Here is a 27,938-nt window from a genome sequence, read left to right as displayed (position 1 = left end):
CCCCCGGCCTGTCACTCCGAGCCAGTGCCCGCTCGGCCCCGCCCCCGGCCTGTCACTCCGAGCCAGTGCCCGCTCGGCCCCGCCCCCGGCCTGTGACTCCGAGCCAGTGCCCGCTCGGCCCCGCCCCCGGCCTGTCACTCCGAGCCAGTGCCCGCTCGGCCCCGCCCCCGGCCTGTCACTCCGAGCCAGTGCCCGCTCGGCCCCGCCCCCGGCCTGTCACTCCGAGCCAGTGCCCGCTCGGCCCCTCCCCCGGCCTGTCACTCCGAGCCAGTGCCCGCTCGGCCCGCCCCCGGCCTGTCACACCGAGCCAGTGCCCGCTCGGCCCCGCCCCCGGCCTGTCACTCCGAGCCAGTGCCCGCTCGGCCCCGCCCCCGGCCTGTCACTCCGAGCCAGTGCCCGCTCGGCCCCGCCCCCGGCCTGTCACTCCGAGCCAGTGCCCGCTCGGCCCCGCCCCCGGCCTGTCACTCCGAGCCAGTGCCGCTCGGCCCCGCCCCCGGCCTGTCACTCCGAGCCAGTGCCCGCTCGGCCCCGCCTCCGGCCTGTCACTCCGAGCCTGTGCCCGCTCGGCCCCGCCCCCTGGTCTGTCACTCCGAGCCAGTGCCTCCTCGGCCCCTCCCCCCGGCCTGTCACTCCGAGCCAGTGCCCGCTCAGCCCCGCCCCCTGGTCTGTCACTCCGAGCCAGTGCCCGCTCGGCCCCGCCCCCGGCCTGTCACTCCGAGCCAGTGCCCGCTCGGCCCCGCCCCCGGCCTGTCACTCCGAGCCAGTGCCCGCTCGGCCCCGCCCCCTGGTCTGTCACTCCGAGCCAGTGCCGGCTCGGCCCCTCCCCCCGGCCTGTCACTCCGAGCCAGTGCCCGCTCGGCCCCGCCCCCTGGTCTGTCACTCCGAGCCAGTGCCCGCTCGGCCCCGCCGCATGGCGTCAGCCTGCGAGCTGTGATTGGCCGGTGCCCTGGGCCCCAGCGGTGCCATTGGCTGGCGCGGAGCGGGCGGTCCCGCCCCCCGGCGAGGCTCGGCGCGCGCCGCGGCGGTTGGCGGCGAGGGGCGCGCGGGATGCGGGCGCTGGGGTCGCGGGCGCTGCGGGCCGGGCTGGCGCTGCTGGGCCTGGCGCTGCTGGCCCAGGGGCTGCGGAGCTGGGTCGCCTCCCGCCCCTTCGAGTTCCGGCCCGAGGAGATCGCGGCGCTCGGGCGGCACCACGCGGGTGGGTCCGGGCGCGGGGCTGGGACACCCATGGGATGGGGGGCCGGGGGGTAACGCGAGGGGGGCCCGTTGGGTGGGGCCCCGGGGCGATGTGTGGCTCTGAGGGGGTGGGACCCATGGGATGGGGGGCTGGGGGGTAACGCGAGGGGGGCCCGTTGGGTGGGGCCCCGGGGCGATGTGTGGCTCTGAGGGGGTGGGACCCATGGGATGGGGGGCTGGGGGGTAACGCGAGGGGGGCCCGTTGGGTGGGGCCCCGGGGCGATGTGTGGCTCTGAGGGGGTGGGACCCATGGGATGGGGGGCTGGGGGGGTAACGCGAGGGGGGCCCGTTGGGTGGGGCCCCGGGGGCGATGTGTGGTTCTGTGGGGATGACACCCATGGGACGGGGGGGTTGGGGGGGTAACGCGAGGGGGGCCCGTTGGGTGGGGCCCCGGGGCGATGTGTGGCTCTGAGGGGGTGGGACCCATGGGATGGGGGGCTGGGGGGTAACGCGAGGGGGGGCCCGTTGGGTGGGGCCCCGGGGCGATGTGTGGCTCTGGGGGGGTGGGACCCATGGGATGGGGGGCTGGGGGGTAACGCGAGGGGGGCCCGTTGGGTGGGGCCCCGGGGCGATGTGTGGCTCTGAGGGGGTGGGACCCATGGGACGGGGGGCTGGGGGGTAACGCGAGGGGGGCCCGTTGGGTGGGGCCCCGGGGCGATGTGTGGCTCTGGGGGGGTGGGACCCATGGGATGGGGGGGCCGGGGGGTAACGCGAGGGGGGCCCCGTTGGGTGGGGCCCCGGGGCGATGTGTGGTTCTGGGGGGGTGGGACCCATGGGATGGTGGGGCCGGGGGGTAACGCGAGGGGGGGCCCGTTGGGTGGGGCCCCGGGGCGATGTGTGGCTCTGGGGGGGGTGGGACCCATGGGACGGGGGGCTGGGGGGTAACGCGAGGGGGGCCCGTTGGGTGGGGCCCCGGGGCGATGTGTGGCTCTGGGGGGGTGGGACCCATGGGACGGGGGGCTGGGGGGTAACGCGAGGGGGGCCCGTTGGGTGGGGCCCCGGGGCGATGTGTGGCTCTGAGGGGGTGGGGACCCATGGGACGGGGGGCTGGGGGGTAACGCGAGGGGGGCCCGTTGGGTGGGGCCCCGGGGCGATGTGTGGCTCTGAGGGGGTGGGACCCATGGGATGGGGGGCTGGGGGGTAACGCGAGGGGGGCCCGTTGGGTGGGGCCCCGGGGCGATGTGTGGCTCTGGGGGGGTGGGACCCATGGGATGGGGGGCTGGGGGGTAACGCGAGGGGGGCCCGTTAGGTGGGGCCCCGGGGCGATGTGTGGCTCTGAGGGGGTGGGACCCATGGGACGGGGGGCTGGGGGGTAACGCGAGGGGGGGCCCGTTGGGTGGGGCCCCGGGGCGATGTGTGGCTCCGAGGGGGTGGGACCCATGGGATGGGGGGCTGGGGGGTAACGCGAGGGGGGCCCGTTGGGTGGGGCCCCGGGGCGATGTGTGGCTCTGAGGGGGTGGGACCCATGGGATGGGGGGCTGGGGGGTAACGCGAGGGGGGCCCGTTGGGTGGGGCCCCGGGGCGATGTGTGGCTCTGAGGGGGTGGGACCCATGGGATGGGGGGCTGGGGGGTAACGCGAGGGGGGGCCCGTTGGGTGGGGCCCCGGGGCGATGTGTGGCTCTGAGGGGGGTGGGACCCATGGGATGGGGGGCTGGGGGGTAACGCGAGGGGGGCCCGTTGGGTGGGGCCCCGGGGCGATGTGTGGTTCTGTGGGGATGACACCCATGGGACGGGGGGTTGGGGGGTAACGCGAGGGGGGCCCGTTGGGTGGGGCCCCGGGGCGATGTGTGGCTCTGAGGGGGTGGGACCCATGGGACGGGGGGCTGGGGGGTAACGCGAGGGGGGCCCGTTGGGTGGGGCCCCGGGGCGATGTGTGGCTCTGGGGGGGTGGGACCCATGGGATGGGGGGCTGGGGGGGTAACGCGAGGGGGGCCCGTTGGGTGGGGCCCCGGGGCGATGTGTGGCTCTGGGGGGGTGGGACCCATGGGACGGGGGGCTGGGGGGTAACGCGAGGGGGGCCCGTTGGGTGGGGCCCCGGGGCGATGTGTGGCTCTGAGGGGGTGGGACCCATGGGACGGGGGGCTGGGGGGTAACGCGAGGGGGGCCCGTTGGGTGGGGCCCCGGGGCGATGTGTGGCTCTGGGGGGGTGGGACCCATGGGATGGGGGGCTGGGGGGTAACGCGAGGGGGGCCCGTTGGGTGGGGCCCCGGGGCGATGTGTGGCTCCGAGGGGGTGGGACCCATGGGATGGGGGGCTGGGGGGTAACGCGAGGGGGGCCCGTTGGGTGGGGCCCCGGGGCGATGTGTGGTTCTGGGGGGGTGGGACCCATGGGATGGGGGGCTGGGGGGTAACGCGAGGGGGGCCCATTGGGTGGGGCCCCGGGGCGATGTGTGGCTCTGGGGGGGTGGGACCCATGGGACGGGGGGCTGGGGGGGTAACGCGAGGGGGGCCCGTTGGGTGGGGCCCCGGGGCGATGTGTGGCTCTGAGGGGGTGGGACCCATGGGACGGGGGGCTGGGGGGTAACGCGAGGGGGGCCCGTTGGGTGGGGCCCCGGGGCGATGTGTGGCTCTGAGGGGGTGGGACCCATGGGACGGGGGGTTGGGGGGTAACGCGAGGGGGGCCCGTTGGGTGGGGCCCCGGGGCGATGTGTGGCTCTGGGGGGGTGGGACCCATGGGACGGGGGGCTGGGGGGTAACGCGAGGGGGGCCCGTTGGGTGGGGCCCCGGGGCGATGTGTGGCTCTGAGGGGGTGGGACCCATGGGACGGGGGGCTGGGGGGTAACGCGAGGGGGGCCCGTTGGGTGGGGCCCCGGGGCGATGTGTGGCTCTGAGGGGGTGGGACCCATGGGATGGGGGGCTGGGGGGTAACGCGAGGGGGGCCCGTTGGGTGGGGCCCCGGGGCGATGTGTGGCTCTGGGGGGGTGGGACCCATGGGATGGGGGGCTGGGGGGGTAACGCGAGGGGGGCCCGTTAGGTGGGGCCCCGGGGCGATGTGTGGCTCTGAGGGGGTGGGACCCATGGGACGGGGGGCTGGGGGGGTAACGCGAGGGGGGGCCCGTTGGGTGGGGCCCCGGGGCGATGTGTGGCTCCGAGGGGGTGGGACCCATGGGATGGGGGGCTGGGGGGTAACGCGAGGGGGGCCCGTTGGGTGGGGCCCCGGGGCGATGTGTGGCTCTGAGGGGGTGGGACCCATGGGATGGGGGGCTGGGGGGTAACGCGAGGGGGGCCCGTTGGGTGGGGCCCCGGGGCGATGTGTGGCTCTGAGGGGGTGGGACCCATGGGATGGGGGGCTGGGGGGTAACGCGAGGGGGGTCCGTTGGGTGGGGCCCCGGGGCGATGTGTGGCTCTGAGGGGGTGGGACCCATGGGATGGGGGGCTGGGGGGTAACGCGAGGGGGGCCCGTTGGGTGGGGCCCCGGGGCGATGTGTGGTTCTGTGGGGATGACACCCATGGGACGGGGGGTTGGGGGGTAACGCGAGGGGGGGCCCGTTGGGTGGGGCCCCGGGGCGATGTGTGGCTCTGAGGGGGTGGGACCCATGGGATGGGGGGCTGGGGGGTAACGCGAGGGGGGCCCGTTGGGTGGGGCCCCGGGGCGATGTGTGGCTCTGGGGGGGTGGGACCCATGGGATGGGGGGCTGGGGGGGTAACGCGAGGGGGGGCCCGTTGGGTGGGGCCCCGGGGCGATGTGTGGCTCTGAGGGGGTGGGACCCATGGGACGGGGGGCTGGGGGGTAACGCGAGGGGGGCCCGTTGGGTGGGGGCCCCGGGGCGATGTGTGGCTCCGAGGGGGTGGGACCCATGGGATGGGGGGCTGGGGGGTAACGCGAGGGGGGCCCGTTGGGTGGGGCCCCGGGGCGATGTGTGGTTCTGTGGGGATGACACCCATGGGACGGGGGGTTGGGGGGGTAACGCGAGGGGGGCCCGTTGGGTGGGGCCCCGGGGCGATGTGTGGCTCTGAGGGGGTGGGACCCATGGGACGGGGGGCTGGGGGGGTAACGCGAGGGGGGCCCGTTGGGTGGGGCCCCGGGGCGATGTGTGGCTCTGAGGGGGTGGGACCCATGGGACGGGGGGCTGGGGGGTAACACGAGGGGGGGCCCGTTGGGTGGGGCCCCGGGGCGATGTGTGGCTCTGAGGGGGTGGGACCCATGGGACGGGGGGCTGGGGGGTAACGCGAGGGGGGCCCGTTGGGTGGGGCCCCGGGGCGATGTGTGGCTCTGGGGGGGTGGGACCCATGGGACGGGGGGCTGGGGGGTAACGCGAGCGGGGCCCGTTGGGTGGGGCCCCGGGGCGATGTGTGGCTCTGAGGGGGTGGGGACCCATGGGACGGGGGGGCTGGGGGGTAACGCGAGGGGGGGCCCGTTGGGTGGGGCCCCGGGGGCGATGTGTGGCTCTGAGGGGGTGGGACCCATGGGACGGGGGGCTGGGGGGTAACGCGAGGGGGGGCCCGTTGGGTGGGGCCCCGGGGCGATGTGTGGCTCTGGGGGGGTGGGACCCATGGGATGGGGGGCTGGGGGGTAACGCGAGGGGGGCCCGTTGGGTGGGGCCCCGGGGCGATGTGTGGCTCTGGGGGGGGTGGTGACCCATGGGATGGGGGGCTGGGGGGTAACGCGAGGGTGGCCCGTTGGGTGGGGCCCCCGGGGCGATGTGTGGCTCTGGGGGGGGTGGGACCCATGGGATGGGGGGCTGGGGGGTAACGCGAGGGGGGCCCGTTGGGTGGGGCCCCGGGGTGATGTGTGGCTCTGAGGGGGTGGGACCCGTGGGATGGGGGGCTGGGGGGTAACGCGAGGGGGGCCCGTTGGGTGGGGCCCCGGGGCGATGTGGGGCTCCGAGGCGGTGGGACCCATGGGATGGGGGGCTGGGGGGTAACGCGAGGGGGGCCTGTTGGGTGGGGCCCCGGGGCGATGTGTGGTTCTGTGGGGATGAGACCCATGGGATGGGGGGCTGGGGGGTAACGCGAGGGGGGCCCGTTGAGTGGGGCCCCGGGGCGATGTGTGGCTCTGAGGGGGTGGGACCCATGGGATGGGGGGCTGGGGGGTAACGCGAGGGGGGCCCATTGAGTGGGGCCCTGGGGTGATGTGTGGTTCTGTGGGGATGAGACCCATGGGACGGTGGGATAGGGGGTAACGTGTGGGGGGACCTATGGGGTGGGGGGCTCTGGCGGGGAGAGCCAAGTGTGAATTGTTGGCCAAGCCTGGGGCAGGCCTCTGGGTCCCCGGCAGCCCCTGGGGCGCAGCTGCACCGATTCGTGCCAGGTGCCCACTTGCCTGGTGGGTGTGACATTGGGACCCAGCCTATCAGCTGGTGGGGCCGGGTCGGGGGCTGCCTGCCCAGGGGAAGGGGCAGAGAATAGACTCGAGGTGGGGCGGATGTTCGATCCCATCCCTAATGTCTTATTCCCCGAGTGAAGCAAGGGTCCCCATTTATGTTCTCTGTGTATATAAATTTCCCCCCTGTATTTTCCACTGAATGCATCCGATGAAGTGAGCTGTAGCTCACAATAGCTTATGCTGAAATAAATTTGTTAGTCTCTAAGGTGCCACAAGTCCTCCTTTTCTTTATTCTAAATTTGGTGTCTCATATTGGTGGGAGCCAGGGAAGTGGCGGGGCCATGGGCATCCTGGGGGTGCTGACTTTGCCCAGGTTTCTTGGTGCTGCAGGGTTGGACCATGAGCAGGCCTTCTCCAAGATCATTGTGGAGCTGCGGAAGAAGCACCCAGGCCACATCCTGCCAGACGAGGACCTGCAGTGGGTGTTTGTCAACGCAGGCGGGTGGATGGGCTCCATGTGCCTGCTCCATGCCTCGCTCACTGAGTATGTGCTGCTCTTTGGGACGGCCATCGACACCGGGGGGCACTCAGGTAAGCAGGGCTCAGCTACATTCAAGCAGAGAGGCTTGGGTTGAGGGGCTGCTATTGGGTAGCCAGTGTTTGGAGCTCACTTTGATCTCCAACTGGGGTTCTTGCACCCCAGCATCGAGTGTTGCAGGCATGACCCTAGATCTGCAGTCTCTGGGGTCGTACTCGCTGAGGATGGAGGCAGAACCTTTCCCCCAAGGCTCAGCCTGAAGAGGGCACATAGAGGGAGCCTGTCTTGTGTCTGATTTCTCTCCTCCCCATGGGGAGTTGACTCCAGCACGTTAGCTGCTGAGCAGTGAAGCCAAGACTAATGAGAAAAGCCCAGGCTCCAGAGACCACTGGCCAAGGATGTCTGACTGCCTGTCCCTTTGATGGTCCATGCTCGGGGTGTGCTGATCAGCAGAACCCTCCAGCCTCCAAGAGCCAAAATGAGGGGGAACGCAGCTGGATCCCCAAGAATGGAGGAGGCAGAAGCAACTCGAGACCCTTTCCCTTTATCCTGCAGCCAGCATCTCAAGGTTGCCTCAGAGCCCCTGCTCCCTTTGATTGCCTGTGGCAAACGATCATGGAGAGGAAGGTGGCAGCATGCGGTTGGGTGGGCTCCTGTCCTTGGCAGAGCCCCTGGGGATGCAACAAGCAGCCAGATCCAAGCTGTGGGTGGAAGGGATTTATTCCATGAGGTTTTGGAGACCTGGATATTAAGGCCCCACCTTCCCCCATAGCCGTGTTGAGATTTCACACTGTGTGCCTCTCTCGCAGGTCGGTACTGGGCTGACATCTCCGACACCATCATCTCGGGGACCTTCAGGCAGTGGAAGGAGGGGACGACCAGAAGTGAAATCTATTACCCAGGTGCTGTTACCCAGGGTTCTTTCAACCCAAAGCTCTTCGTAACCTTACTCTGTGCGAGGTGGTGTCAAAAAATAAATCAGTGGCGACACGGCCGTCCAACCGATAGGTGGCTGGCACAAACAGGACAATACAAGAGTGTTCACACTTAAAGCTATACTTTACTTAGTCTTAAACACTTACAAACATCCGCAACAGGTTGGTAAAACACCCCAAAAAATCCCAGATGCATATTTACCCAGGGTCTTGAGGCAGTCTTGAGTGGATAACTACAACTGTCCAGTGGCCAGCCGGATGTCTGTAGGGAAGCTTGAGAGGTGTCCAGGCATTGAAGTGTCCATCAAGCTCAGATTTCTTCCTCTTTTTATATCCAACTTCTTAGTATTAAGTAGCTTGTTCATTAACAAAACTGCTGAGCAGAAACCCAGATAAGGGTGGAGATTTCCAGACTGTCAGGTGGACAATTTTCCATCAGTCAAGCAGGAAAACTTTCCATCAGTTAACTGGCTGTATAGCAATAGTTAACTATTGCCAGACTTTCCATCTTGCCAAACGGCATGCTTCAGAAAAGCAACTCCAATCAGGAGGGCAGAGGGTCATGTTTACTCCTTGCGGTCACTCACTCCACCTTCCCCTCCTGGTCTGTTAGTTGTGCCAGGGTTTCAGAAAGGCCTCCTCTTAGCTGCTTTCAGCAATAAGCATAGCAATTGGTATGCCAGCCGCTGGCAGTGATTTAAACATGTTACTGGGCTCTGGGCTATCAAAACTCTGCTCCCACAGTGCATTTGGCACTGTCAGCACCAGCCCCACCCTTTCGTGCTCGAAGATCTCCCCTGCGTGGCTGCCTCTGCAGGGCTGGTTGCCTTGGGCTTTTCATGTACGGATTTGAACGGATAAGGCTAGAGCTTCGTTAGCCCCACAGGATAGAGGGAAGCTTGCAGGGGACAGCAGATTAGCCTGCAGAACACCACACCACTAGATCTCATGGAGGCCAAGAGTTGAGCAGGATTCAAGGAAAGCATACACACTGACGGGTAATGAATACATCTCCCTCAGGTGGGATTAAAAAACATGGGTGGGATTAGAAAACATAAAGCCTCCTGGTTCAGAGCAGCAGCCAGCCACTGAGTATCAGGAGGAAATCGCCCCTGTGGGAAGGCTGTTCCATGATTCTACACCAGGGTACACGCTTGCAATCTTCCTTGGAAGCAGCTGGTACTGGGCTCTGTCAGGGACAGGCTTCTGGATTAGCTCCGCCCCCACCCCCCTCTGGCAGCTGTCCAGCATGGTGCTGAGCATTCCCCTTGTCCCGGGCTTGGAGTGGAGGTTCATCAGGCCCACAAAGAGCCCTGTGTGCTGTCTCTGGAGACATACCAGAGCAGCACGTTGGAACCAGTATTTTTCAGAATAACGGCCAGTGCTATGTCTGTCTGTCTGCCTGCAGGGGACACCATAGTGCACCAGTCTGGAGAGGCCACGGCTGTCCAGTGGAGCGCTGGCACCTGGATGGTGGAGTATGGCCGTGGCTTCATCCCCTCCACGCTCATGTTCGCCTTGGCCGACACCATCTTCAGCACTCAGGACTTCGGCACCCTCTTCTGCACCCTCCGGGTTTATGCCAAAGCCTTACTTCTGGAAGCCAGTGCCTATTTCAGCCACCTGACCCAGTGAGACCACCCTCCCCAAACACCAGCACGGCGTCACAGGAAGGGGCATCCTTTTCCCATCCCCCACCATCATGCAGATCTTACCAGAAAGGCAACGAGCAAGAGCACCTCTGCCCCTTCCCCCCGTGCACACGCAGGTGTGCCAGGTAGGCTGACCATTAGCTGTGTCGTCCGCCTGCCGCAGTGAGCACTCAGCCGGGTGAGAAACAGGCAATAACAGATAAACCTAGATCGCTATTTTTTTAATATCCAAATGTTCCTCTATATTTCTGTAACTAGACTGCAGCGACTGAGCTGCTGCCCACATCTGTGTGTGTCCATCCCCTCTGTCTGCAGCGGTGTCTCGTGTGCTTTGAAAACCGGGGGGCCTACGAAAATCCAATCATGGGGGGGGGGTGTGACAGGGATCATCCTGTGCATACACACTCTGGACATGAGAGAAACCATGCCCAGCGTGTGTCTACATAGACTAGGGCCAACTGCTGAGCTCACTCGTCCCCAGCTGAACCCGGAGTAACTGCAGTGGAGTAAATGGGGTTCAGCTAGTGTGAATCTGGTGTCTAGCCTTGGAGGTAATATACAGTAGGGTGGGTCTGACTTCCAGGCGCTGTCTGGGTAAAGTACAGATTGTATATTAGCCACTTCCCATCTCTGTTTCTCAGTGGACAGCGTCTGGTGTAAAGTACCTGTAGATGTGCTCTGTGTGGTACTTCATGCACTCAGTATAGATTGCGTAGGATACCCGTGTGTATCCTGTAATCTGCCTAGTCTTCTATTTACTGTTTCTACTATAGAATCTGTCTGATTTAGAGTTCGCTCTAATACCCAGTGTCACTAGATGGCATGTTCCGTTAGATACTAGCATCGAGTACCATCCGCAGTAACATGCTGCGCTACGTGTTGAAAGGCCTGTGGTTTGTGCACCTCATGCAGTCTGCGTCTGTGTCACCCTGCCCTTGTGTCCTGTTTTGTGTATGTACAATCTGCCTCTTTTGCAAGGCTCTGATGCAGGGAGATTAGGGAGGAAGGCCAGAGACTGGAGCAGGGGCCCTTTCCATGGTGCACATTCTGCAGAGGCCCTGTTATTGTTTGTTCCTATGATGGGGAGAGCCACCATCCATCGCCTTAACAGACAGCCTTATTGTGGTGGCCTCCTGGGCTATGCACGTGTCTGTACCTCCTGGTGATGGTGCCTCGGCTGCGGGGCAGTCTGTGCCCCTAAAGGGATCTGTGTGGGCTGAGCCCCAGGGCTGGGGCGCACATGGCGGAGCTCGAGTGGAGCCAGCCTGCCCTGTGGACTGTCTCTTGTAACCAACCTTTGATGGTTATGGGGATTTGCCCCCATAGCTGTTCCCCAGTCTGAGATACCTCATTCCTCTGTCCCATGTGGCCCTGGCTCTCTCCCAAGCTGATGTACTGATATTTGAGAAATGGACGTTACTGAAGACTTTGGGGCAGGAAAGCAGTTGTTCCAAACCTGAGGGCTACTTTCCCTGTAGGGCTTCACAGATTTTACTGCTGGGGGGAATTCTGCGCCACTGCATGCATGGAGAAACATGTCCCACCGCAGACTTTTTGCTCTCCCCCAGAAAAATGGTTTCTGTGGGGAAGCAAAAAGAAGTGGCACCAGCGCTCGCTCACCCCTCCCCTGCAGTGCAGGTGGCCCAGAGGAAGAGGTAGGTCACTGTGGGGGGGCAAGGGAAGGAGGGAGGATCTGGTGATGCCTTAGCCACCCAGGGACATGTGGGGGAGGGGAAGGAGGAGGAAGTACGGAGACAGAGTTCCTTCTCTGCCTTCCCTGGATGGAGCAGCTGGGGCTGGGTCAGATCAAGGCCAGATCAAGGGGTTACTGTACAGTGAGCTGCTCCCCCTGTCCACCCAACCTCCATCTGGATCTCCCCCGTCAAACCTCACCCCCCACACATACATGGAGTCCCCCCTGCATCTGGAGCCAACATACCCAGAGGCCCCTCCCCTCACCCAAACCCCCATGCTCCTGAGCCTCACCTCTGGCATCAGGTGCACCCCCACCCCACCAAACCCCACTCCCCCAGCATGCCAATGCCCCACTGAGTCCAACCCCAGACACTGGCCACCAGCTGAGCCCTAACCACCTTCACCTAAACTCTCCTGCAGAGTCCCATTGACCTGGCACCCAAATGAGCTCCTGTGCATCCAGATCCCCTCCCCCCAACCAAGCTGCCCACACCAAGATTGCACCATACCTAACCTTAGCACACAATAGCAGATTTAAAGGTGGCCGTCCTGCAGCAAAAAACCTTCAGGACCAGACGTCAAAGAGAAACTGCTGAGCTTCAGTTCATTTGCAAATTTGACACCGTCAGTTCAGGATTAAACACAGACTGTGAATGGCTCGCCAACTACAAAAGCAGTTTCTCCTCCCTTGGGGTTCACACCTCAACTGCTAGAAGAGGGCGTCATCCTCCCTAATTGAACTAACCTCGTTATCCCTAGCCTGATTCTGGCTTGCGTATTTATACCTGTCTCTGGAAATTTCCACTACATGCATCCGACGAAGTGGGTTTTCACCCATGAAAGCTCATGCTCCAATACATCTGTTAGTCTGTAAGGTGCCACAGGACTCTTTGCTGCTTTCACCGATCCAGACTAACACGGCTACCCCTTTGATACTTGATACCTAATCTTGGTCCTCATGAGGGAATTCTGCACCAAAAATTAAAAATTCTGTGCCTACAAATTCTGCAAAAGTTGCACATTTTATTTGTGAAAAGAACGCAATATAATCACACCATTCTCAATTATTTGCTGACAAGTATTTTGAAATAAATTACCAAAATAATTGAAAATGGTGTGATTATGTTGTTTTCTTTTGAAAAATAAAATATGCAGCATTTTAAAATATTGTGTGCAGAATTTTTAATATTTTTGGCACAGAATTCCCTCTAGTATTTTACAAACCTTTGGTCTCTTACTACAAAGGGGTGGCCCCTGGAAACTACAGGTCCTAGCATTCAATGCAAGCAGTCTAAGATGCGGTGTTATATGCTGGGCCTGCAGGTTGCCTGTGGATGGGCTAACTGCCTGGTTACATCTGAAATGGCTTTCCCCCGTGAAACTGTCCAGGGGCCAAATGCTGGTTACTTGCTTTTGGCAACCACGTTTACAGCCTCTTTAGCCCTTCTTCAGTAATGTCCGTTTCCAAACGAGCATCGCCATGAGAGTCAGCCGGCTCCAGAGCATGCGTCTTGTTCCTGGTCCTTGGACTGTCCTCCTGCCTTGGTACATGTACGGCCTGGAATCAGTCACTCTTATTTTTATCAGTGTCAAGAATAAACATGCTCATCTGGCTTAATGTTTTTATTTATTTTGTTTTGAGAGTGCGAGAGAATAGCTGGCCCGTGCAGACCTTTCCTGTATGCTTTGGGGACGGTGAGGGGGAAAGGTGGTTTTCTTGGTGGTCAGTAATGAAAAGTACTGTGAATCCAAGGTTTGTATAATTTCTGCCAGAGAAGCCGAACTGACCCTAAATAAGGCTATGATTTTGTCATGGAGGCAGTGGGGGCCCCAAAGATCTGGGTCGTCGTGGGGGACCGCCACCGCAGGCAACATCAGGTACCCTGCAGTTCCCGGCCGCCACAGGCAGTAGGGGATATCCCACAGCTCCAAGTCATGGTTGGAGGGGACTCTTGGAGCTGTCAGCCCCCATGGGTGGTGGGGACCCCTGCAGCTTCCTGCCAGCCCCTGCAGCTGCCCAGAGGCTTCCCATTGTGTCACCGGTATTTTTAGTAAAAGTCAAGGACAGGTCATGGGCTTCCATGAATTTTTCTTTATTGCCAGTGACCTGTCCCTGACTTTTACTAAAAATATCTGTGACAAAATCTTAACCTTAACCTCAAGTTGCATTGGGGGAGGTTTAGGTTGGATATTAGGAAAAAGTTTTTCACTATGAGGGTGGTGAAGCACTGGAATGGGTTCCCTAGGGAGGTGGTGGAATCTCCTTCCCTCGAAGTTTTTAAGGTCAAGCTTGACAAAGCCCTGGCTGGGATGATTTAGTTGGGGATTGGCCCTGCTTTGAGCAGGGGGTTGGACTAGATGACCTCCTGAGGTCCCTTGCAACCTTGATATTCTATGATTCTATGAACCTTAATCCTAAATAATCAACTCCAGGCTACAAAGGGGGGAGGGGCAGCCAACATCTCATAATGTGCAACCCTGCTCCCTAGGAGTAGCCAGGGTCCTGTCTCCTGAGGGGACCGCCACAAAGGCCTGGTCTAAACAGGAAGGTTTTAGCAGCATAGCTATTGCTGGTGGGGGGGGGAATCACCCCTTCAAGTCATTAGCGTCACTCAGCTGTGAGTGAGTCTGCTTGTGATGCATAAGGCAAGACAAACCCCTGCCACAGTCCATGCATTCCTCTGGGTACAGTCATACCACCCAGTGCCAGCCTTCCCCTCCTAAAGACTCCCTCCCTCATTGGCCTGTCAGTAATAGGCTCCAGCAGTCCATGAGCCCCTTCCCCGGCTCTCCAGGCGTCTGGCACTTTCCGTGTCTCTGGGAGAGTTTGAGCTCCTTGAGGCAGGGATCGGCTGTGGCGCGCTGGGCCCCCTTCTGGGTCAGTGACTGGGTGCTGGTGCTATTTCGTTCCTTCTCAAGAGCCCAGTCACTGAGTTCCCAAGGAGACTTTTGTTGCTCTTCTAACGTCCAGGCTGCCCCTTCCTGCTGGCCCCTCACTGCCTCAGGCAAGGAGATTCTGCAGTCAGAGCCATCCTGTCCTGTGAGTCCAGGAGAGAAGCCGGCTCTGGCCATAGCTAGATCCTCCCAGGCAGGTGTAATGGGAGTTAACATGGCCAATAAAGTCAACAGTTGGGGCTGAGGTGCACAGGGAGGAGGTGTTTTTCTGAGCCCGCTTTTCCCTCTCTCTGCCCTTACATGGCTTTATCTGCACCCCTCCTACGCCCGCGCTTTTCACCTATACAGGTCCTAGAACTAGCTGTGGACAGGAGCCCTCCCACATCCAGACTGTCCCTCACACCCCCAGTGGGTTATTTCTGGCCCACAGGTGACCCCTGTTCCCTATTGTCAGGGACCCTGAATTACTCTGTGGCCAGAATTAAACTCCCCGATGCTCTCCAAGGAGCTGAAGGGAGGTGGCCTGTGCCCTAGAAAAGGGTTTTTTCCAGACAGATGAAAGAAGGGGCCATATCCTCATGGAGCTGTGAAGATTTACACCTGCTGAGGAGCTGAGCCGAGGGCTTTCATGTCACCTTTGATTTCCCAATCCCGAGACAACAGCAATTCTTCCAGGGCTGTGACGAGAGCTGGATCGTTCAGCCCTCTGATGGGAAAACTCATGATGCTTTTTTTCCAGTAGATTTGTTATCATTACTAATGTACATAGAGACTGAATGAATAGAGCTCGTTCTCCTCCTCCATTGTAGCGCTGCTCTGCCACCACCACCCCCCCCCGACCCCCCCCAGTTCTCTTGCTGAACGTCAGCCTTGCTAACCTGGGCACTAACGAAACATGCCAGCCAGTAACTCCTCCACGGGCAGGGGGCTCAGCGAGCTGCAGCTCCTGCCCACAGAGGTCTGTTTTCATGCTTGTAGGCGTTGATGGAGGGAGCTGGAGTTTCCCAGCGGGCACGAGATTTAGAGCTAACTTTTTGATGCCAGATTCTGTGGGCCTAAATATCGCTTTCCTCACAAACGCTGCCTGGGTGGGAAGTAGCTTTTTGTGAAGGGGAACAGGCTGTCTTCACGGCTCCATTTCCCATGGAGGTGACTCTTACCAAGCTGAACAAATCTATTGAAACGCCCTAAGGCAAAGAAAAAGCGTCCACTGGAACCTTTCTCTGGGAGTTACACAAAAACATTTCATTGTGGCCAAGGCCCCGCAATTAGCTTGAAATGTGGGGAGGATTGTCTGCTTTGGGCTCCACTCATTCTCCAGGCTAGCAGGGTTGACCTGATCTTTTCGCCATTTTCTGCGTGGGGCAGACTGTGTCACAAGGCGGTCAGGGATGTGTCTTGGGGCTGTCGCTGCTCTGAGCCTGCTTGCACCCCACAACAGCGTGGGACCTTGGAAAATCCCACAATGCTTTGCTGCAGAGTAGGTCATGCTGTTTCTGGAGGCTGATCTTCCCAAAGGAGCTGCCAGGCTGTTTGTGGGCACAGCAGTTAGGGAGGGGAGCAGCCCCTGTCCTATGTCTAAAGACCTACCAAATTTGTGGCCATGAAAAACGCAGTATGGACCATGAAATATGGTCTTTTGTGAGCTTTTACCCTGTAACATACAGATCTCACAGGGGGAGACCAGCATGTCTCAAACTGGGGGTCCTGACCCAAAAGGGAGTTGCAGGTGGGTCACGGTATTGCCACCCTTACTTCTGTGCTGCCTTCACAGCTGTGTTGGCCAGGCGCCCAGCTCTGAAGGCAGGACCCTCCCAGCAACAGTGCAGAAGGGTGGCAATACCATTCCATGCCACCTGTACGTCTATGCTGCTGCCTTCACAGCTGGGCGGCTGGAGAGCGGGGGCAGCAGCACAGACATAAGGGTGGCAGTACCATACCATGCCATCCTTGCTTCTACGCTGCTGCCAGCAGTAGCGGAGAAGGAAGGGTAGCAGTGCCGCGACCTCTCCTGTGAGAACTTTGCCACCACGCCACAGCTCCTGGTTTTGGGTCAGTCACTCCGAGCCAGTGCCCGCTCGGCCCCGCCCCCGGCCTGTCACTCCGAGCCAGTGCCCGCTCAGCCCCTCCCCCGGCCTGTCACTCCGAGCCAGTGCCCGCTCAGCCCCGCCCCCGGCCTGTCACTCCGAGCCAGTGCCCGCTCGGCCCCGCCCCCGGCCTGTCACTCCGAGCCAGTGCCCGCTCGGCCCCGCCCCCGGCCTGTCACTCCGAGCCAGTGCCCGCTCGGCCCCGCCCCCGGCCTGTCACTCCGAGCCAGTGCCCGCTCAGCCCCTCCCCCGGCCTGTCACTCCGAGCCAGTGCCCGCTCAGCCCCGCCCCCGGCCTGTCACTCCGAGCCAGTGCCCGCTCAGCCCCTCCCCCGGCCTGTCACTCCGAGCCAGTGCCCGCTCGGCCCCTCCCCCTGGTCTGTCACTCCGAGCCAGTGTCCGCTCGGCCCCGCCCCCGGCCTGTCACTCCGAGCCAGTGCCCGCTCAGCCCCTCCCCCGGCCTGTCACTCCGAGCCAGTGCCCGCTCGGCCCCGCCCCCGGCCTGTCACTCCGAGCCAGTGCCCGCTCAGCCCCTCCCCCGGCCTGTCACTCCGAGCCAGTGCCCGCTCGGCCCCTCCCCCTGGTCTGTCACTCCGAGCCAGTGTCCGCTCGGCCCCGCCCCCGGCCTGTCACTCCGAGCCAGTGCCCGCTCGACCCCGCCCCCGGCCTGTCACTCCGAGCCAGTGCCCGCTCGGCCCCGCCCCCTGGTCTGTCACTCCGAGCCAGTGCCGGCTCGGCCCCTCCCCCCGGCCTGTCACTCCGAGCCAGTGCCCGCTCGGCCCCGCCCCCTGGTCTGTCACTCCGAGCCAGTGCCCGCTCGGCCCCGCCGCATGGCGTCAGCCTGCGAGCTGTGATTGGCCGGTGCCCTGGGCCCCCAGCGGTGCCATTGGCTGGCGCGGAGCGGGCGGTCCCGCCCCCCGGCGAGGCTCGGCGCGCGCCGCGGCGGTTGGCGGCGAGGGGCGCGCGGGATGCGGGCGCTGGGGTCGCGGGCGCTGCGGGCCGGGCTGGCGCTGCTGGGCCTGGCGCTGCTGGCCCAGGGGCTGCGGAGCTGGGTCGCCTCCCGCCCCTTCGAGTTCCGGCCCGAGGAGATCGCGGCGCTCGGGCGGCACCACGCGGGTGGGTCCGGGCGCGGGGCTGGGACTTGGGGCCGTGAGGAGAACCTATGGGCCTGGGGATGGAGTCCCGGGGGATCCATGGGGCAGGGGCTCGGGGGGGACCCATGGGGCAGAGGGTTGGAGGGTCTGGGGGGGATCCATGGGGCAGGGGCTCGGGGAGGGTGTGGGGGGACCCATGGGGCAGGGGCTTGGGGGGGTCTGGGGGGATCTATGGGGCAGGGTCTGGGGGGGACCCATGGGGCAGAGGGTTGGAGGGTCTGGGGGGGACCCATGAGACAGGGACTCGGGGGGGGAGGTTTGGGGGTGACCCGTGGGGCAGAGGGTTGAAGGGTTTGGGTGGGGACCCATGGTACAGGGACGTGAGGGTCTGGGGGGGACCCATGAGACAGGGACTCGGGGGGGGAGGTTTGGGGGTGACCCATGGGGCAGAGGGTTGAAGGGTTTGGGTGGGGACCCATGGTACAGGGACGTGGGGGTCTGGGGGTGACCCATGGGGCAGAGGCTTCGGGGGGATGGGGGGTTTCGGAAGGGGACCCAAGGGGCTGCAGCTCGGGGCTGGGGGGGAGCAGCAGAGAATAACTGGAGTGGAGCATGTTAGATCCTGTCTCTAATGCCTGATTCCCTGAATGAAGCCAGGGTCCCCATTCTGGGTTCGGTGGCTTCTATTGGCTGGGCACCAAGAAGGTGGCAGGGTTATGGACCGGGGTGCGGGCATCCTGGGGGTGCTGACTTTGCCCGGGTTTCTTGGTGCTGCAGGGTTGGACCATGAGCAGGCCTTCTCCAAGATCATTGTGGAGCTGCGGAAGAAGCACCCAGGCCACATCCTGCCAGACGAGGACCTGCAGTGGGTGTTTGTCAACACGGGCGGGTGGATGGGCTCCATGTGCCTGCTCCATGCCTCGCTCACTGAGTATGTGCTGCTCTTTGGGACGGCCATCGACACCGGGGGGCACTCGGGTAAGCAGGACTCAGCTACATTCAAGCATCGAGGCTTGGGTTTGGAGGCTGCTGCCTTTGATTTCCTGTGGTAAACCATCAGGGGGATAGCAGGTATCTGGGGCAGGAGAGCTGCAAGTCCCAGCCAGGTAATGCTGAGATGCATTTTGATCCACCGCCTGAGCAGAAGCAGGGGCTGGCCACATCAGTGTGGTCAGCAGCACTACCCATAGAATATCAGGGTTGGAAGGGACCTCAGGAGGTCATCTAGTCCAACCCCCTGCTCAAAGCAGGACCAATCCCCAATTAAATCATCCCAGCCAGGGCTGTGTCAAGCCTGACCTTAAAAACTTCTAAGGAAGGAGATTCTACCACCTCCCTAGGTAACGCATTCCAGTGTTTCACCACCCTCTTAGTGAAAAAGTTTTTCCTAATATCCAACCTAAACCTCCCCCACTGCAACTTGAGACCATTACTCCTTGTCCTGTCCTCTTCTACCCCTGAGAATAGTCTAGAACCATCCTCTCTGGAACCACCTCTCAGGTAGTTGAAAGCAGCTATCAAATCCCCCCTCATTCTTCTCTTCTGCAGACTAAACAATTCCAGTTCCCTCAGCCTCTCCTCATAAGTCATGTGTTCCAGACCCCTAATCATTTTTGTTGCCCTTCGCTGGACTCTCTCCAATTTATTCACATCCTTCTTGTAGCGTGGGGCCCAAAACTGGACACAGTACTCCAGATGAGGCCTCACCAATGTCGAATAGAGGGGAACAATCACGTCCCTCGATCTGCTCGCTATGCCCCTACTTATACATCCCAAAATGCCATTGGCCTTCTTGGCAACAAGAGCACACTGCTGACTCATATCCAGCTTCTCGTCCACTGTCACCCCTAGGTCCTTTTCCGCAGAACTGCTGCCTAGCCATCCACTTTGTACTGCCCATTGTCTGCTAGTGCTGATGGTCTGGGGACCAGGAGTCAGTCTGACCACACCTGCTCAAGCTAGTGCCCTAGGAGGTATGTTGTTATGTGTGCGCAGCTCTGTACCTTATGACCTGCTAGTTAATTAAGGGGGGAGGAGATGCCACTAACCAAATGCAAAGAGAGCTGGAAGATCTTGGAGAACCAGGAGAGCAGAAGTATCAGGAACTTTATTCCCTGGAGCTAAGAACTAGCCTCTCCAAATGCTCTTTCTGTCTGTGCAGCCCTGTGTCTGGGCACTGCAAGAGTGGAGAGAAGCAGCCAAGGATGAGGCAGGGGGGTGGTTATCCTTGTGCTTGTGTATCCTGTCCAGATGCCTGTATTTATTATAGGTCCCTCTGCGGTGGGCTCAGGGTTTTCTGACCATTTAATAGTCCGTGAACAGCCTTTGGTAGCTACCAGTGTTTAAGCCCCTGTGTCCTGTTTACTGACTCAGGTCACAGCAGCCTCTCCCAAAAGGCAGAGAGGGCAATAAACCAGGGTATCTGGCTAGCGGGATTAAAAGGGGCTAACTCATCCACTGTATGATATATCAGTACAACACAAGCATCTTCTCTCCCAGGGGTGCTGGTAACGCCTAGCTCTGGTCTCGTACTCTCCATCCACACACTTTACAAAGAGGGGAGAGTCCATGTTGCTCTCCCCAGTGTACAGATGGGGAAACAGAAGCACAGAGAGGGGCAGCTAGCACGTCCATGGCAGGGGTGAGACTGGACCCCAGGTCTCCCGAGTACCAGCCCAGTGCCCGGTCACTTAGGCCAGTACATCTTTCGGTGGGTGGGTGGGTGGTTCCAGGAGCAGGCTTGGTTGGGCTTCATTTAGCACCTGCCACTGTAGCTTCATGCACATTAATACTCAGCAACCACAAACCAGCTTCACCTGCTCAGCAAGTAGAAGCTTTTCCCTGTGGGTGCAACTTGTTTCCCCCTGTGTTAGCGTGAGAACAGGGAGGTGGGATGAGGGAGGGTGGGGCCTTAATATCCAGGTTTCCAAACCTGGTGCAACAATCCCTTCCACCCACAGCTTGGATCTGGCTACTTGTTGTGTCCCCATGGGCCCTGCCAAGGGGAGCAGTTTCCCCCCCCCCCCCCATGTGCTGCCACTTCCCGCTCCCCTCTCCGTGCTGCTGCCTGTGCATGGAACATCCCAGTGCTCCATGCCCCCACCTATGCCTTGCCCACAAGAGTGGCTGGGTCGGGGGCAGAGGGTTGCCAAATCGCTGCTTGTGGCTGCCGAGCCAAGCCTGCCTTCTCTTCTCCTAGCCTCACCACCACGGGGGGTGAACATGGGCGGCCTTGGCTGCAGCATCCACAAACCCTGTGCAGAGTCTGGCGATGCAGGTTAACCAACGTGATTCAGCCCCAGGCCATGGGGATTCTTTCCATTGACTTCAAAGGGCACTGAACCAGGCCCGCAGAATTGTGGGCAGGCATCTTGTCTCCGAGCAGCCCTGTGAAACCTGTACTGCTCCCCTCGAGGTTTCTAGCCCAGGCCAGTCTCAAGTAACAGGATTTCAAAGTGGCAATGTTGAGGTTCCTATCTCGCTTTGCTTTTCCCCTCAGTTTCAGAGGGGTTTATGCAGCTGCCCTCTGAGGAGCAGCTGCAGCCAGAAAGCCAGCGTGCTTCGTGTTTTACAGACCAGCCTCCCAGCTTCCAAACAGCAAATCGTGGGTCTTCCCCCTGCTGGCTAGCGAGGGCTTGTCTGCCAAGCTCTGAAATTGAGGGTGGAGCCCCAGGGGGTGAGAAATGCCTGGTGTGGGAATGACCTGGCTTGAGATCTCTGGGCTGCCAGGGATAGGAGCACACCAATTCCACTGAGAACCAGCAAGCTGGGATGTGCAAGGTCCTGGATTTGGCTCTTTGACATTGGTCCAAGACTGAAACTAGCAACTCTAGGCACTTGGACTAGCGTAAACCGCCTCTCCCTACTTGTATGAGTGTTGAAGCCTGCTGATGTTTTAGGCTTGTTCTGTGATGGCTGAGCCAACGCACAGAGCAGCCTTCGGGGCTCGTCGGGCACTAGCAGTGGGCTGTCTTGCCCCATTGCTCAGATTTCACGCTTTGTGCCTCTCTCGCAGGTCGGTACTGGGCTGACATTTACTATGCCATCGTCTTAGGGACCTTCAGGCAGTGGAAGGAGGGGACGACCAGAAGTGAAATCTATTACCCAGGTGCGTGTGACACTGTCAGCGCCAGCCCCACACACTCGCAGGCCTCCCCTGTGTAGCTGCCTTTGCAGGGCTGGTTGCCTTGGGCTTTTCACGTCGCGATTTGATCAGGTAACACTAGAGCCTCGTTAGCTCTAGCCCTGGGACACAGGGAAACATACAGGGTTACAGCAGATTAGCCTGCAGAACACCACACCTCTAGATCTCATGGAGGCCAAGAGGTGAGTAGGATTCAGGGAAAGCATACACACTGACGGGTAACAAGCACATCTCCACTCCCATCAGGTGGAATTGAAAGAAAATGGGGAGGGTTATAAGGCCTCCTGGTTCAGAGCAGGAGCTCTGTGTCAGGGGGAAACTGCCCCTGTGGGAAGGCTGTTCATAATTTTCAACTAGGGGACGTCCTTGCATCTTCCTTGGAAGCAGCTGGTACTGGGCAGTGTCAGGGACAGGCTTCTGGATTAGCTGCCCTGCCCTTGGTCTGGCAGTTCTCCAGTGTGGTGCTGAGCTCCTCCCAGGCCCCTTGTCCTGGGCTGCTCAGTTGAGGGTGCTCAGCATCTTGCAGGATCAGGCCCACAAAGAGCTCTGTGTGCTGTCCCTGGAGATATACTGGGAGAGGCGCTCTGGAACTGATGATGTCTCAGCGTTCAAAATAACGGCCAGTGCTGTGTCTGTCTGTCTGCCTGCAGGGGACACCATAGTGCAGAAATCCGGAGAGGTCACAGCTGTCCAGTGGAGTGCTGGTACCTGGATGGTGGAGTACGGCCGAGGCTTCATTCCCCCTTCACTCATATTTGTGTTGAGCGACACCATCTTCAGCACTCAGGACGTCGTCACCCTGTTCTCCACCTTCCGGATTTGTGCCAAAGCCTTCCTTGTGGAAGCCAGTGCCTACTTCAGCCAGCTGGCCCAGTGAGACTACCCTCCCCAAGCACCAACACAACCTCAGAGGAAGGGGTTCCCCTTTCCCATCCCCCACCACTTCCTGCAGATTGTACCAGAAAGGCAATGGGCAGGAGCACTTCTGTCCCCGTGTGCAGGTGTGCCAGGTAGGCTGAACGTTCACTGTCTTGTCCGCCTGCCGCAGCGAGCACTCAGCTGGGGGAGAAACAGGCAATAACAGATAATGGATATACCTAGATCGCTATTTTTTTAATATCCAAATGTTCCTATATATTTCTGTAACTAGACTGCAGCGACTGAGCTGCTGCCCACGTCTGTGGGTGTCCGTCCCCTCTGTCTGCAGCAGGCAACCCTAGCCTGCGTGTGAGTGAGAGACACCCGGGGCTCTGCAGCCAGCCACCCTCTGTTGCCTGTTGTTGCTGTCTCTTGTGCTCTCTGAAAGCCGGGGACCTATGAAAAACCAATCGGGGGGAGGGGGATGTGTGATATGGATCATTGTGTACATACACACTCTGCATGTGATAGAAACCATTCCCAGCAGGTGTATACCTAGCATAGGGCCAGCTGCTGAGCTCACTCATCCCCAGATGAACCTGGAGTAACTGCAGTGGAGTAAATGGGGTTCAGCTAGTTACTGAAGACTGTAGGGCAGGAAAGTCGCTGTTCCAAATCTGTGGGCTGCCTTCCCCATAGGGCCTTACAGCTGTTACTTCTGGAGAAATCCCGCACCACTGCGCATGCGCAGAAATATTGTCCTTCCGCAGCTTCTCTTTGCTTGGCTGCAGAACAATGGTTTCTGTGGGGAAGCAAAGAGAAGCTGCACCAGTGCTCACTCACCCCTCCCCAGCAGGTGGGCGCATGTGTTCAGGCACTCAAAGCAGCTGGGGGAGAGGTAAGTCACCACAGGGGGAGGGCAAGGGGGAGTCTGGGGATGCCCTGGCCACCCAGGAACATTAGTCCTGGCTGGGGGGCAGGGAAGGGAGAAGGAAAAATCAAACCAAAAGCAGCCTTTTAAGCTTTTTTTCCCCTGCAGTGTGCTCATGGACAGAGAAGAGGATCGCACGACCAAGAGTCAATCATGCTCTCCATCAGAAAATTTTTTTATAAAAAAAGAGGGAGCCCCACCCCCAGGAAAGCCACAAAACAAGCAGCAAGCAAAATAGACACAATAGCCTAACAGACAATTACACGAAGAAAGAAGCCAAAATCTGCTTACTGTGAACGGGCTTGGCAACGGGAGGTGAGGCTTAGGGGAGGGGGTCCAGCTTTGTGGGAGTTGGGCAGATGGGAAGCAGCTGCCTATACAGTGACTCTCCCCCCACTTACTGGCCCTATCGCTTCTCAGTCACAGGGAGAGGGGTCATTATAGGGGGAGCTCCTCTCTGTCTGCCTAACCCCCCTTGTATCTGGACCCCCTGCCAAGCCTCACCCACCCTGCACCTGGAAACCCCCGTGCATCAGGAGCTCATCCACACCCCCAGAGCCTCACCCCCTGCATCAGGACTCCGCACAGCTAGACCCCCCACTCCACTGATCTCAACCAGGTGCGTCCTGACCCACACACTACCATGCCACTAGCACCCAGATTTCCCCCCCCCCCCCACTGAGCCCTAACCACCTTTACCTGGACTCCCCTGGAGAGTGCTATTCCCCCTGCACCCAGAACCCCCCAGTGACTTGCTGTGTATCCAGATCCTCCCCCTCCTCCCCCCCACCAAGCTACCCGCACTGAGACTGCGCCACACAGAATCCTGGTGCTCTTGAGGGAATTCTGCACCAAAAAAGTAAAAAAAAAATTAAATTCTGCATATTTTATTTGTCAAAATAACTACTGCTGAGGGAGTTCTGCACCACTGCGGATGCGCAGAAAGATCCCCTGGCCTATTCTCTTTCCTTCCTGCAGAAAAATGGTTTCTGTGGGGAAGCAAAGAGCAGCTGCACCAGTGCTCGCTCACCCCTCCCCAGCAGTGTGGGCGCCCCTGTTTGGGCAGCTGGGAGAGAGGTAAGTCACCCCCGGGGAGGCGGTCTGGGGATGCCCTGGCTTCCCAGGGACATTAGTCCTGGGTGGGCAGAGGAGAGGAGGATGACGACAACAGAGTCCAAGCTCCCACTTTCTCTCCCCTGCATGGAGCAGCCAGGGCTGGGTCAGAAACCTCCCCTGGCTGCAGGAAGATCTGCACCGTGGGGTGGGGGGTGTCTGGGTGCAGCGGGTGAGGCTCAGTGGGTTGGGGGTATGGGTGCAGGGGGGTCCGGACATAGGTGCTGACTTTTATCTGCCTTTGATCTGCCTCTTTCTGCCCCACTCCATCCCGTCCCCGGGGCCCCCACCCACCCAGCGTTCACTGCTCTCTGCCCTCCCCAAGCCATCGATCAGCGGTTTGGCAGCGCCGCCAATCATCTGTGGATAGTGGGTGCTGAGCATCCACTATTATTTTTCCATGGGTGCTCCACAGAGTTAGTGCCTATGCGTCTGGATACACAAGTGTTGGGTGGACAGGGGGAGCAGCTCCTCGGATAGTGACCCTCCACCCCCTTTCTGGGCCCATTGCTCCTCAGCCACGGGGGGAGGGGTCACTGTACGCCGAGCTGCTCCCTCTGTCCCCCCAATTCTTGTGTACCTGGACACCTTCCCCCGCTGAACCTCACCCTCCCTGCTTCTGGAACCCCCCTACCCCGAGCTGAGCCTCATCCCCTCCATCAGGACCCCTCCACACCCAGAACCCCCCACCAAGACCCTGGTACCCAAATCCCCCCTCCCCCAAGCCTCACCCACTGCATTGGCACCCCCCACACCCCACTGACCCCAGTGAGCTGCACCCTAACCCCACCAAGGCCCACTTCCCTAGCATCCAGTCCCCTGCTGAGCCCCCCACACCCAGACCACCCCCCCCCCGAGCTCTAACCACCTTCACCTGGTCTCCCCTATAGAGTCCCAATCCTGCTGTACTCAGAACCCCCCAATCAGCCCCTGTGCATCCAGATCCCCACCGGGCCTCCTACCGAGCTCCCCACACCCAGACTGTACCACACAGAACCCTGGAGCTCCTGAGAGAATTCCGTGGCAAAACCATAAAAATTCTCCGCTGCACATTTTAAAATTCTGCAAAACTCTGCACGTTTTATTTGTGAAAAGAACACAACATAATCACACCATTTTCAATTATTTTGATAATTTATTTCAAAATACTTGTCAGAAAATAATTGAGCCCTTCTTCAGTAATGTCTGTTTCCAAACGAGCATCACTATGAGAGCCAGCCGGCTCCAGAGCATGTGTCGTTCCTGGTCCTTGGACTGTAGAGTGACCAGATGTCCCGATTTTATAGGGACAGTCCTGATATTCGGGGCTTTTTCTTATATAGGCTCCTATTACCCCCCCACCCCCGTCCTGATTTTTCACACTTGTTGTCTGGTCACCCTATTGGACTGTCGTGGCTCGGTACGTGTACGGCCTGGAATCGGTCACTTATTTTTATCAGTGTCAAGAATAAACATGCTCATCTGGCTTGATGTTTTTGAGAGCGAGAGAATAGCTGGCCCGTGCAGACCTTTCCTGCATGCTTCGGGGACGGTGAGGGGGAAAGGTGGTTTTGTTGGTGGGCAGTAATGAAAAGTACTTTGAATCCAAGGCTTGTATCATTTCTGCCAGAGAAGCCAAATTGATCCTTAATGATCAGCTCCAGGCTGTAAAGAGACTGGGGGGAGCTAACGCCTCTTAATGTGCAGCCCTGCTCTCTAGGAGTAGCCAGGGTCCTGTCTCCTGAGGGAGCTGCCACGAAAGCCTGGTCTACATGGGAAGGTTTTAGCAGCATAGCTATCACTGGGGGGAATCACCCCTTCAAAATGCTACTGTTACTCAGCTGTGAGTCTGCTTGTGATGCACAAGCCAAGACCAACCCCTGCCACCTTCTATGCTGTCCTTGGGGTGCAGTCAAACCACCCAGTGCCAGCCTTCCCCTCCTAAGACTCCCTCCCTCATTGGCCTGCCCATAATAGGCTCCAGCGGTCCATGAGCCCCTTCCCCAGCTCTCCAGGCGTCTGGCACTTTCCGTGTCTCTGGGAGAGTTTGAGCTCCTTGAGGCAGGGATCAGCTGTGGTGCTCTGGGCCCCCTTCTGGGTCAGTGACTGGGCTCTTGAGAAGGAACGAAATAGCACCAGCACCCAGTCAGTGAGTTCCCAAGGAGACTTTTGTTGCTCTTCTAACGTCCAGGCTGCCCCTTCCTGCTGGCCCCTCACTGCCTCAGGCAAGGAGATTCTGCAGCCAGAGCCATCCTGTCCTGTGAGTCCAGGAGAGAAGCTGGCTCTGGCCATAGCTAGATCCTCCCAGGCAGGTGTAATGGGAGTTAACATGGCCAGTAAAGTCAACAGTTGGGGCTGAGGTGCACAGGGAGGAGGTGTTTTTCTGTGCCCACTTTTCCCTCTCTCTCCTTTATGTGCCCCCCCCCTCTGCATTTTTCACCTATATCCAGGTCCTAGCACAGTGATTCTTAAACGTTTGTACTGGTGACCCCTTTCACATAGCAAGCCTCTGAGTGCAACCCCCCCTTATAAATTAAAAACACTTTTTTTTAGAACAGATTTAATAATTTTATTAAGATGTTGAAATAAAAAGAAAACGGTACAGAGTTTAAGCATAGAAGTTTCTGGATATCAGGGAATAAGGTACAGATTATCAGGGGGTGCGAAGTTCGGTTTAGGAACGGGTGGCCTAAGGAATACATAATCTGCAATCTCCCCGATTGGGGGTAAAAGATTAACAGGTCAGAGTACAGACATTGAGATATGGGGGTATGTTGTTCATATAATGGTTATGTTCAGGTGTGGAGTATAATGAGTGGATACAATGATGAGGATGGATTTACCCTCCTTTGGTGAGATTTAATGTTCAGTGAGTTTATGTTTCCAGTTCATATGGTCCAATGGAAAAAGTCTCTCAGTCTCTTTCTCATAGTTGATGCACGATGTCGTACCGGCTCACACCTCCTGGTACTGTCGGTGGCCAGTGATGTGTTTGATGTAGGTGTCCCTGGACCATTGGATGGTTTCCGAGACCATGAGACGCCATTTAACACCATTATAAATGCTGGAAGCAAAGCAGGGTTTGGGGTGGAGGCTGACAGCTCTCAACCCCCCATGTAATAACCTCGTGAACCCCTGAGGGGTCTTGACCCCTAGTTTGAGAATCCCTGTCCTAGCACCAGCTGTGTACAGGAGCCCTCCCACCTCCAGACTGTTCCTCACACCCCCAGTGGGTTATTTCTGGCCCACAGGTGACCCCTGTTCCCTATTGTCAGGGACCCTGAATTACAGAGTTAAACTCCCCGATGCTCTCTAAGGAGCTGAAGGGAGGTGGCCTGTGCCCTCGGAAAGGGTCTTTCCAGACAGCTGAAAGAAGGGGCCATATCCTCATGGAGCTGTGAAGATTTACACCTGCTGAGGAGCTGAGCCGAGGGCTTTCATGTCACCTTTGATTTCCCAATCCCGAGACAACAGCGATTCTTCCAGGGCTGTGACGAGAGCTGGATCGTTCAGCCCTC

The 27,938-nt window shown here is 60.0% G+C and overlaps 2 protein-coding genes across 3 annotated transcripts; both read left to right on the top strand.

The window, feature by feature from the left end:
- The first annotated feature begins 1,013 nt into the window (after positions 1-1,013).
- On the top strand, positions 1,014-12,933 carry LOC140911078 (sigma non-opioid intracellular receptor 1). The gene is made up of 4 exons (XM_073343352.2): positions 1,014-1,195; positions 6,891-7,091; positions 7,848-7,940; positions 9,382-12,933. Exons 1-4 carry the CDS (start codon positions 1,048-1,050, stop codon positions 9,606-9,608), a joined length of 669 nt encoding a protein of 222 aa, XP_073199453.1. The 5' UTR covers positions 1,014-1,047; the 3' UTR covers positions 9,609-12,933.
- A 4,268-nt stretch (positions 12,934-17,201) lies between these two features.
- LOC140911076 (sigma non-opioid intracellular receptor 1) lies at positions 17,202-25,906 on the top strand. Of its 2 annotated transcripts, XR_012158824.2 has the most exons (5): positions 17,202-17,417; positions 18,173-18,373; positions 21,411-21,503; positions 22,190-22,549; positions 23,437-25,906. XR_012158824.2 is itself a non-coding variant. In XM_073343349.2 (4 exons), the coding sequence occupies exons 1-4, from the start codon at positions 17,270-17,272 to the stop codon at positions 22,414-22,416; spliced, it is 669 nt and encodes a 222-aa protein (XP_073199450.1). In that variant the 5' UTR covers positions 17,202-17,269; the 3' UTR covers positions 22,417-25,906. The 2 variants fall into 2 exon arrangements, 1 of the variants encoding a protein (XP_073199450.1); XM_073343349.2 differs by having other exon boundaries at positions 22,190-25,906.
- The last annotated feature ends 2,032 nt before the right edge of the window (positions 25,907-27,938 follow it).

The sequence above is a fragment of the Lepidochelys kempii genome, chromosome 5 (genome assembly GCF_965140285.1).
Source record: "Lepidochelys kempii isolate rLepKem1 chromosome 5, rLepKem1.hap1, whole genome shotgun sequence".
NCBI classification, from domain to species: Eukaryota; Metazoa; Chordata; order Testudines; family Cheloniidae; genus Lepidochelys; species Lepidochelys kempii.
Note: the sequence above shows the minus strand (reverse complement) of the source record. Positions and strands in the feature narration are given on the sequence as shown.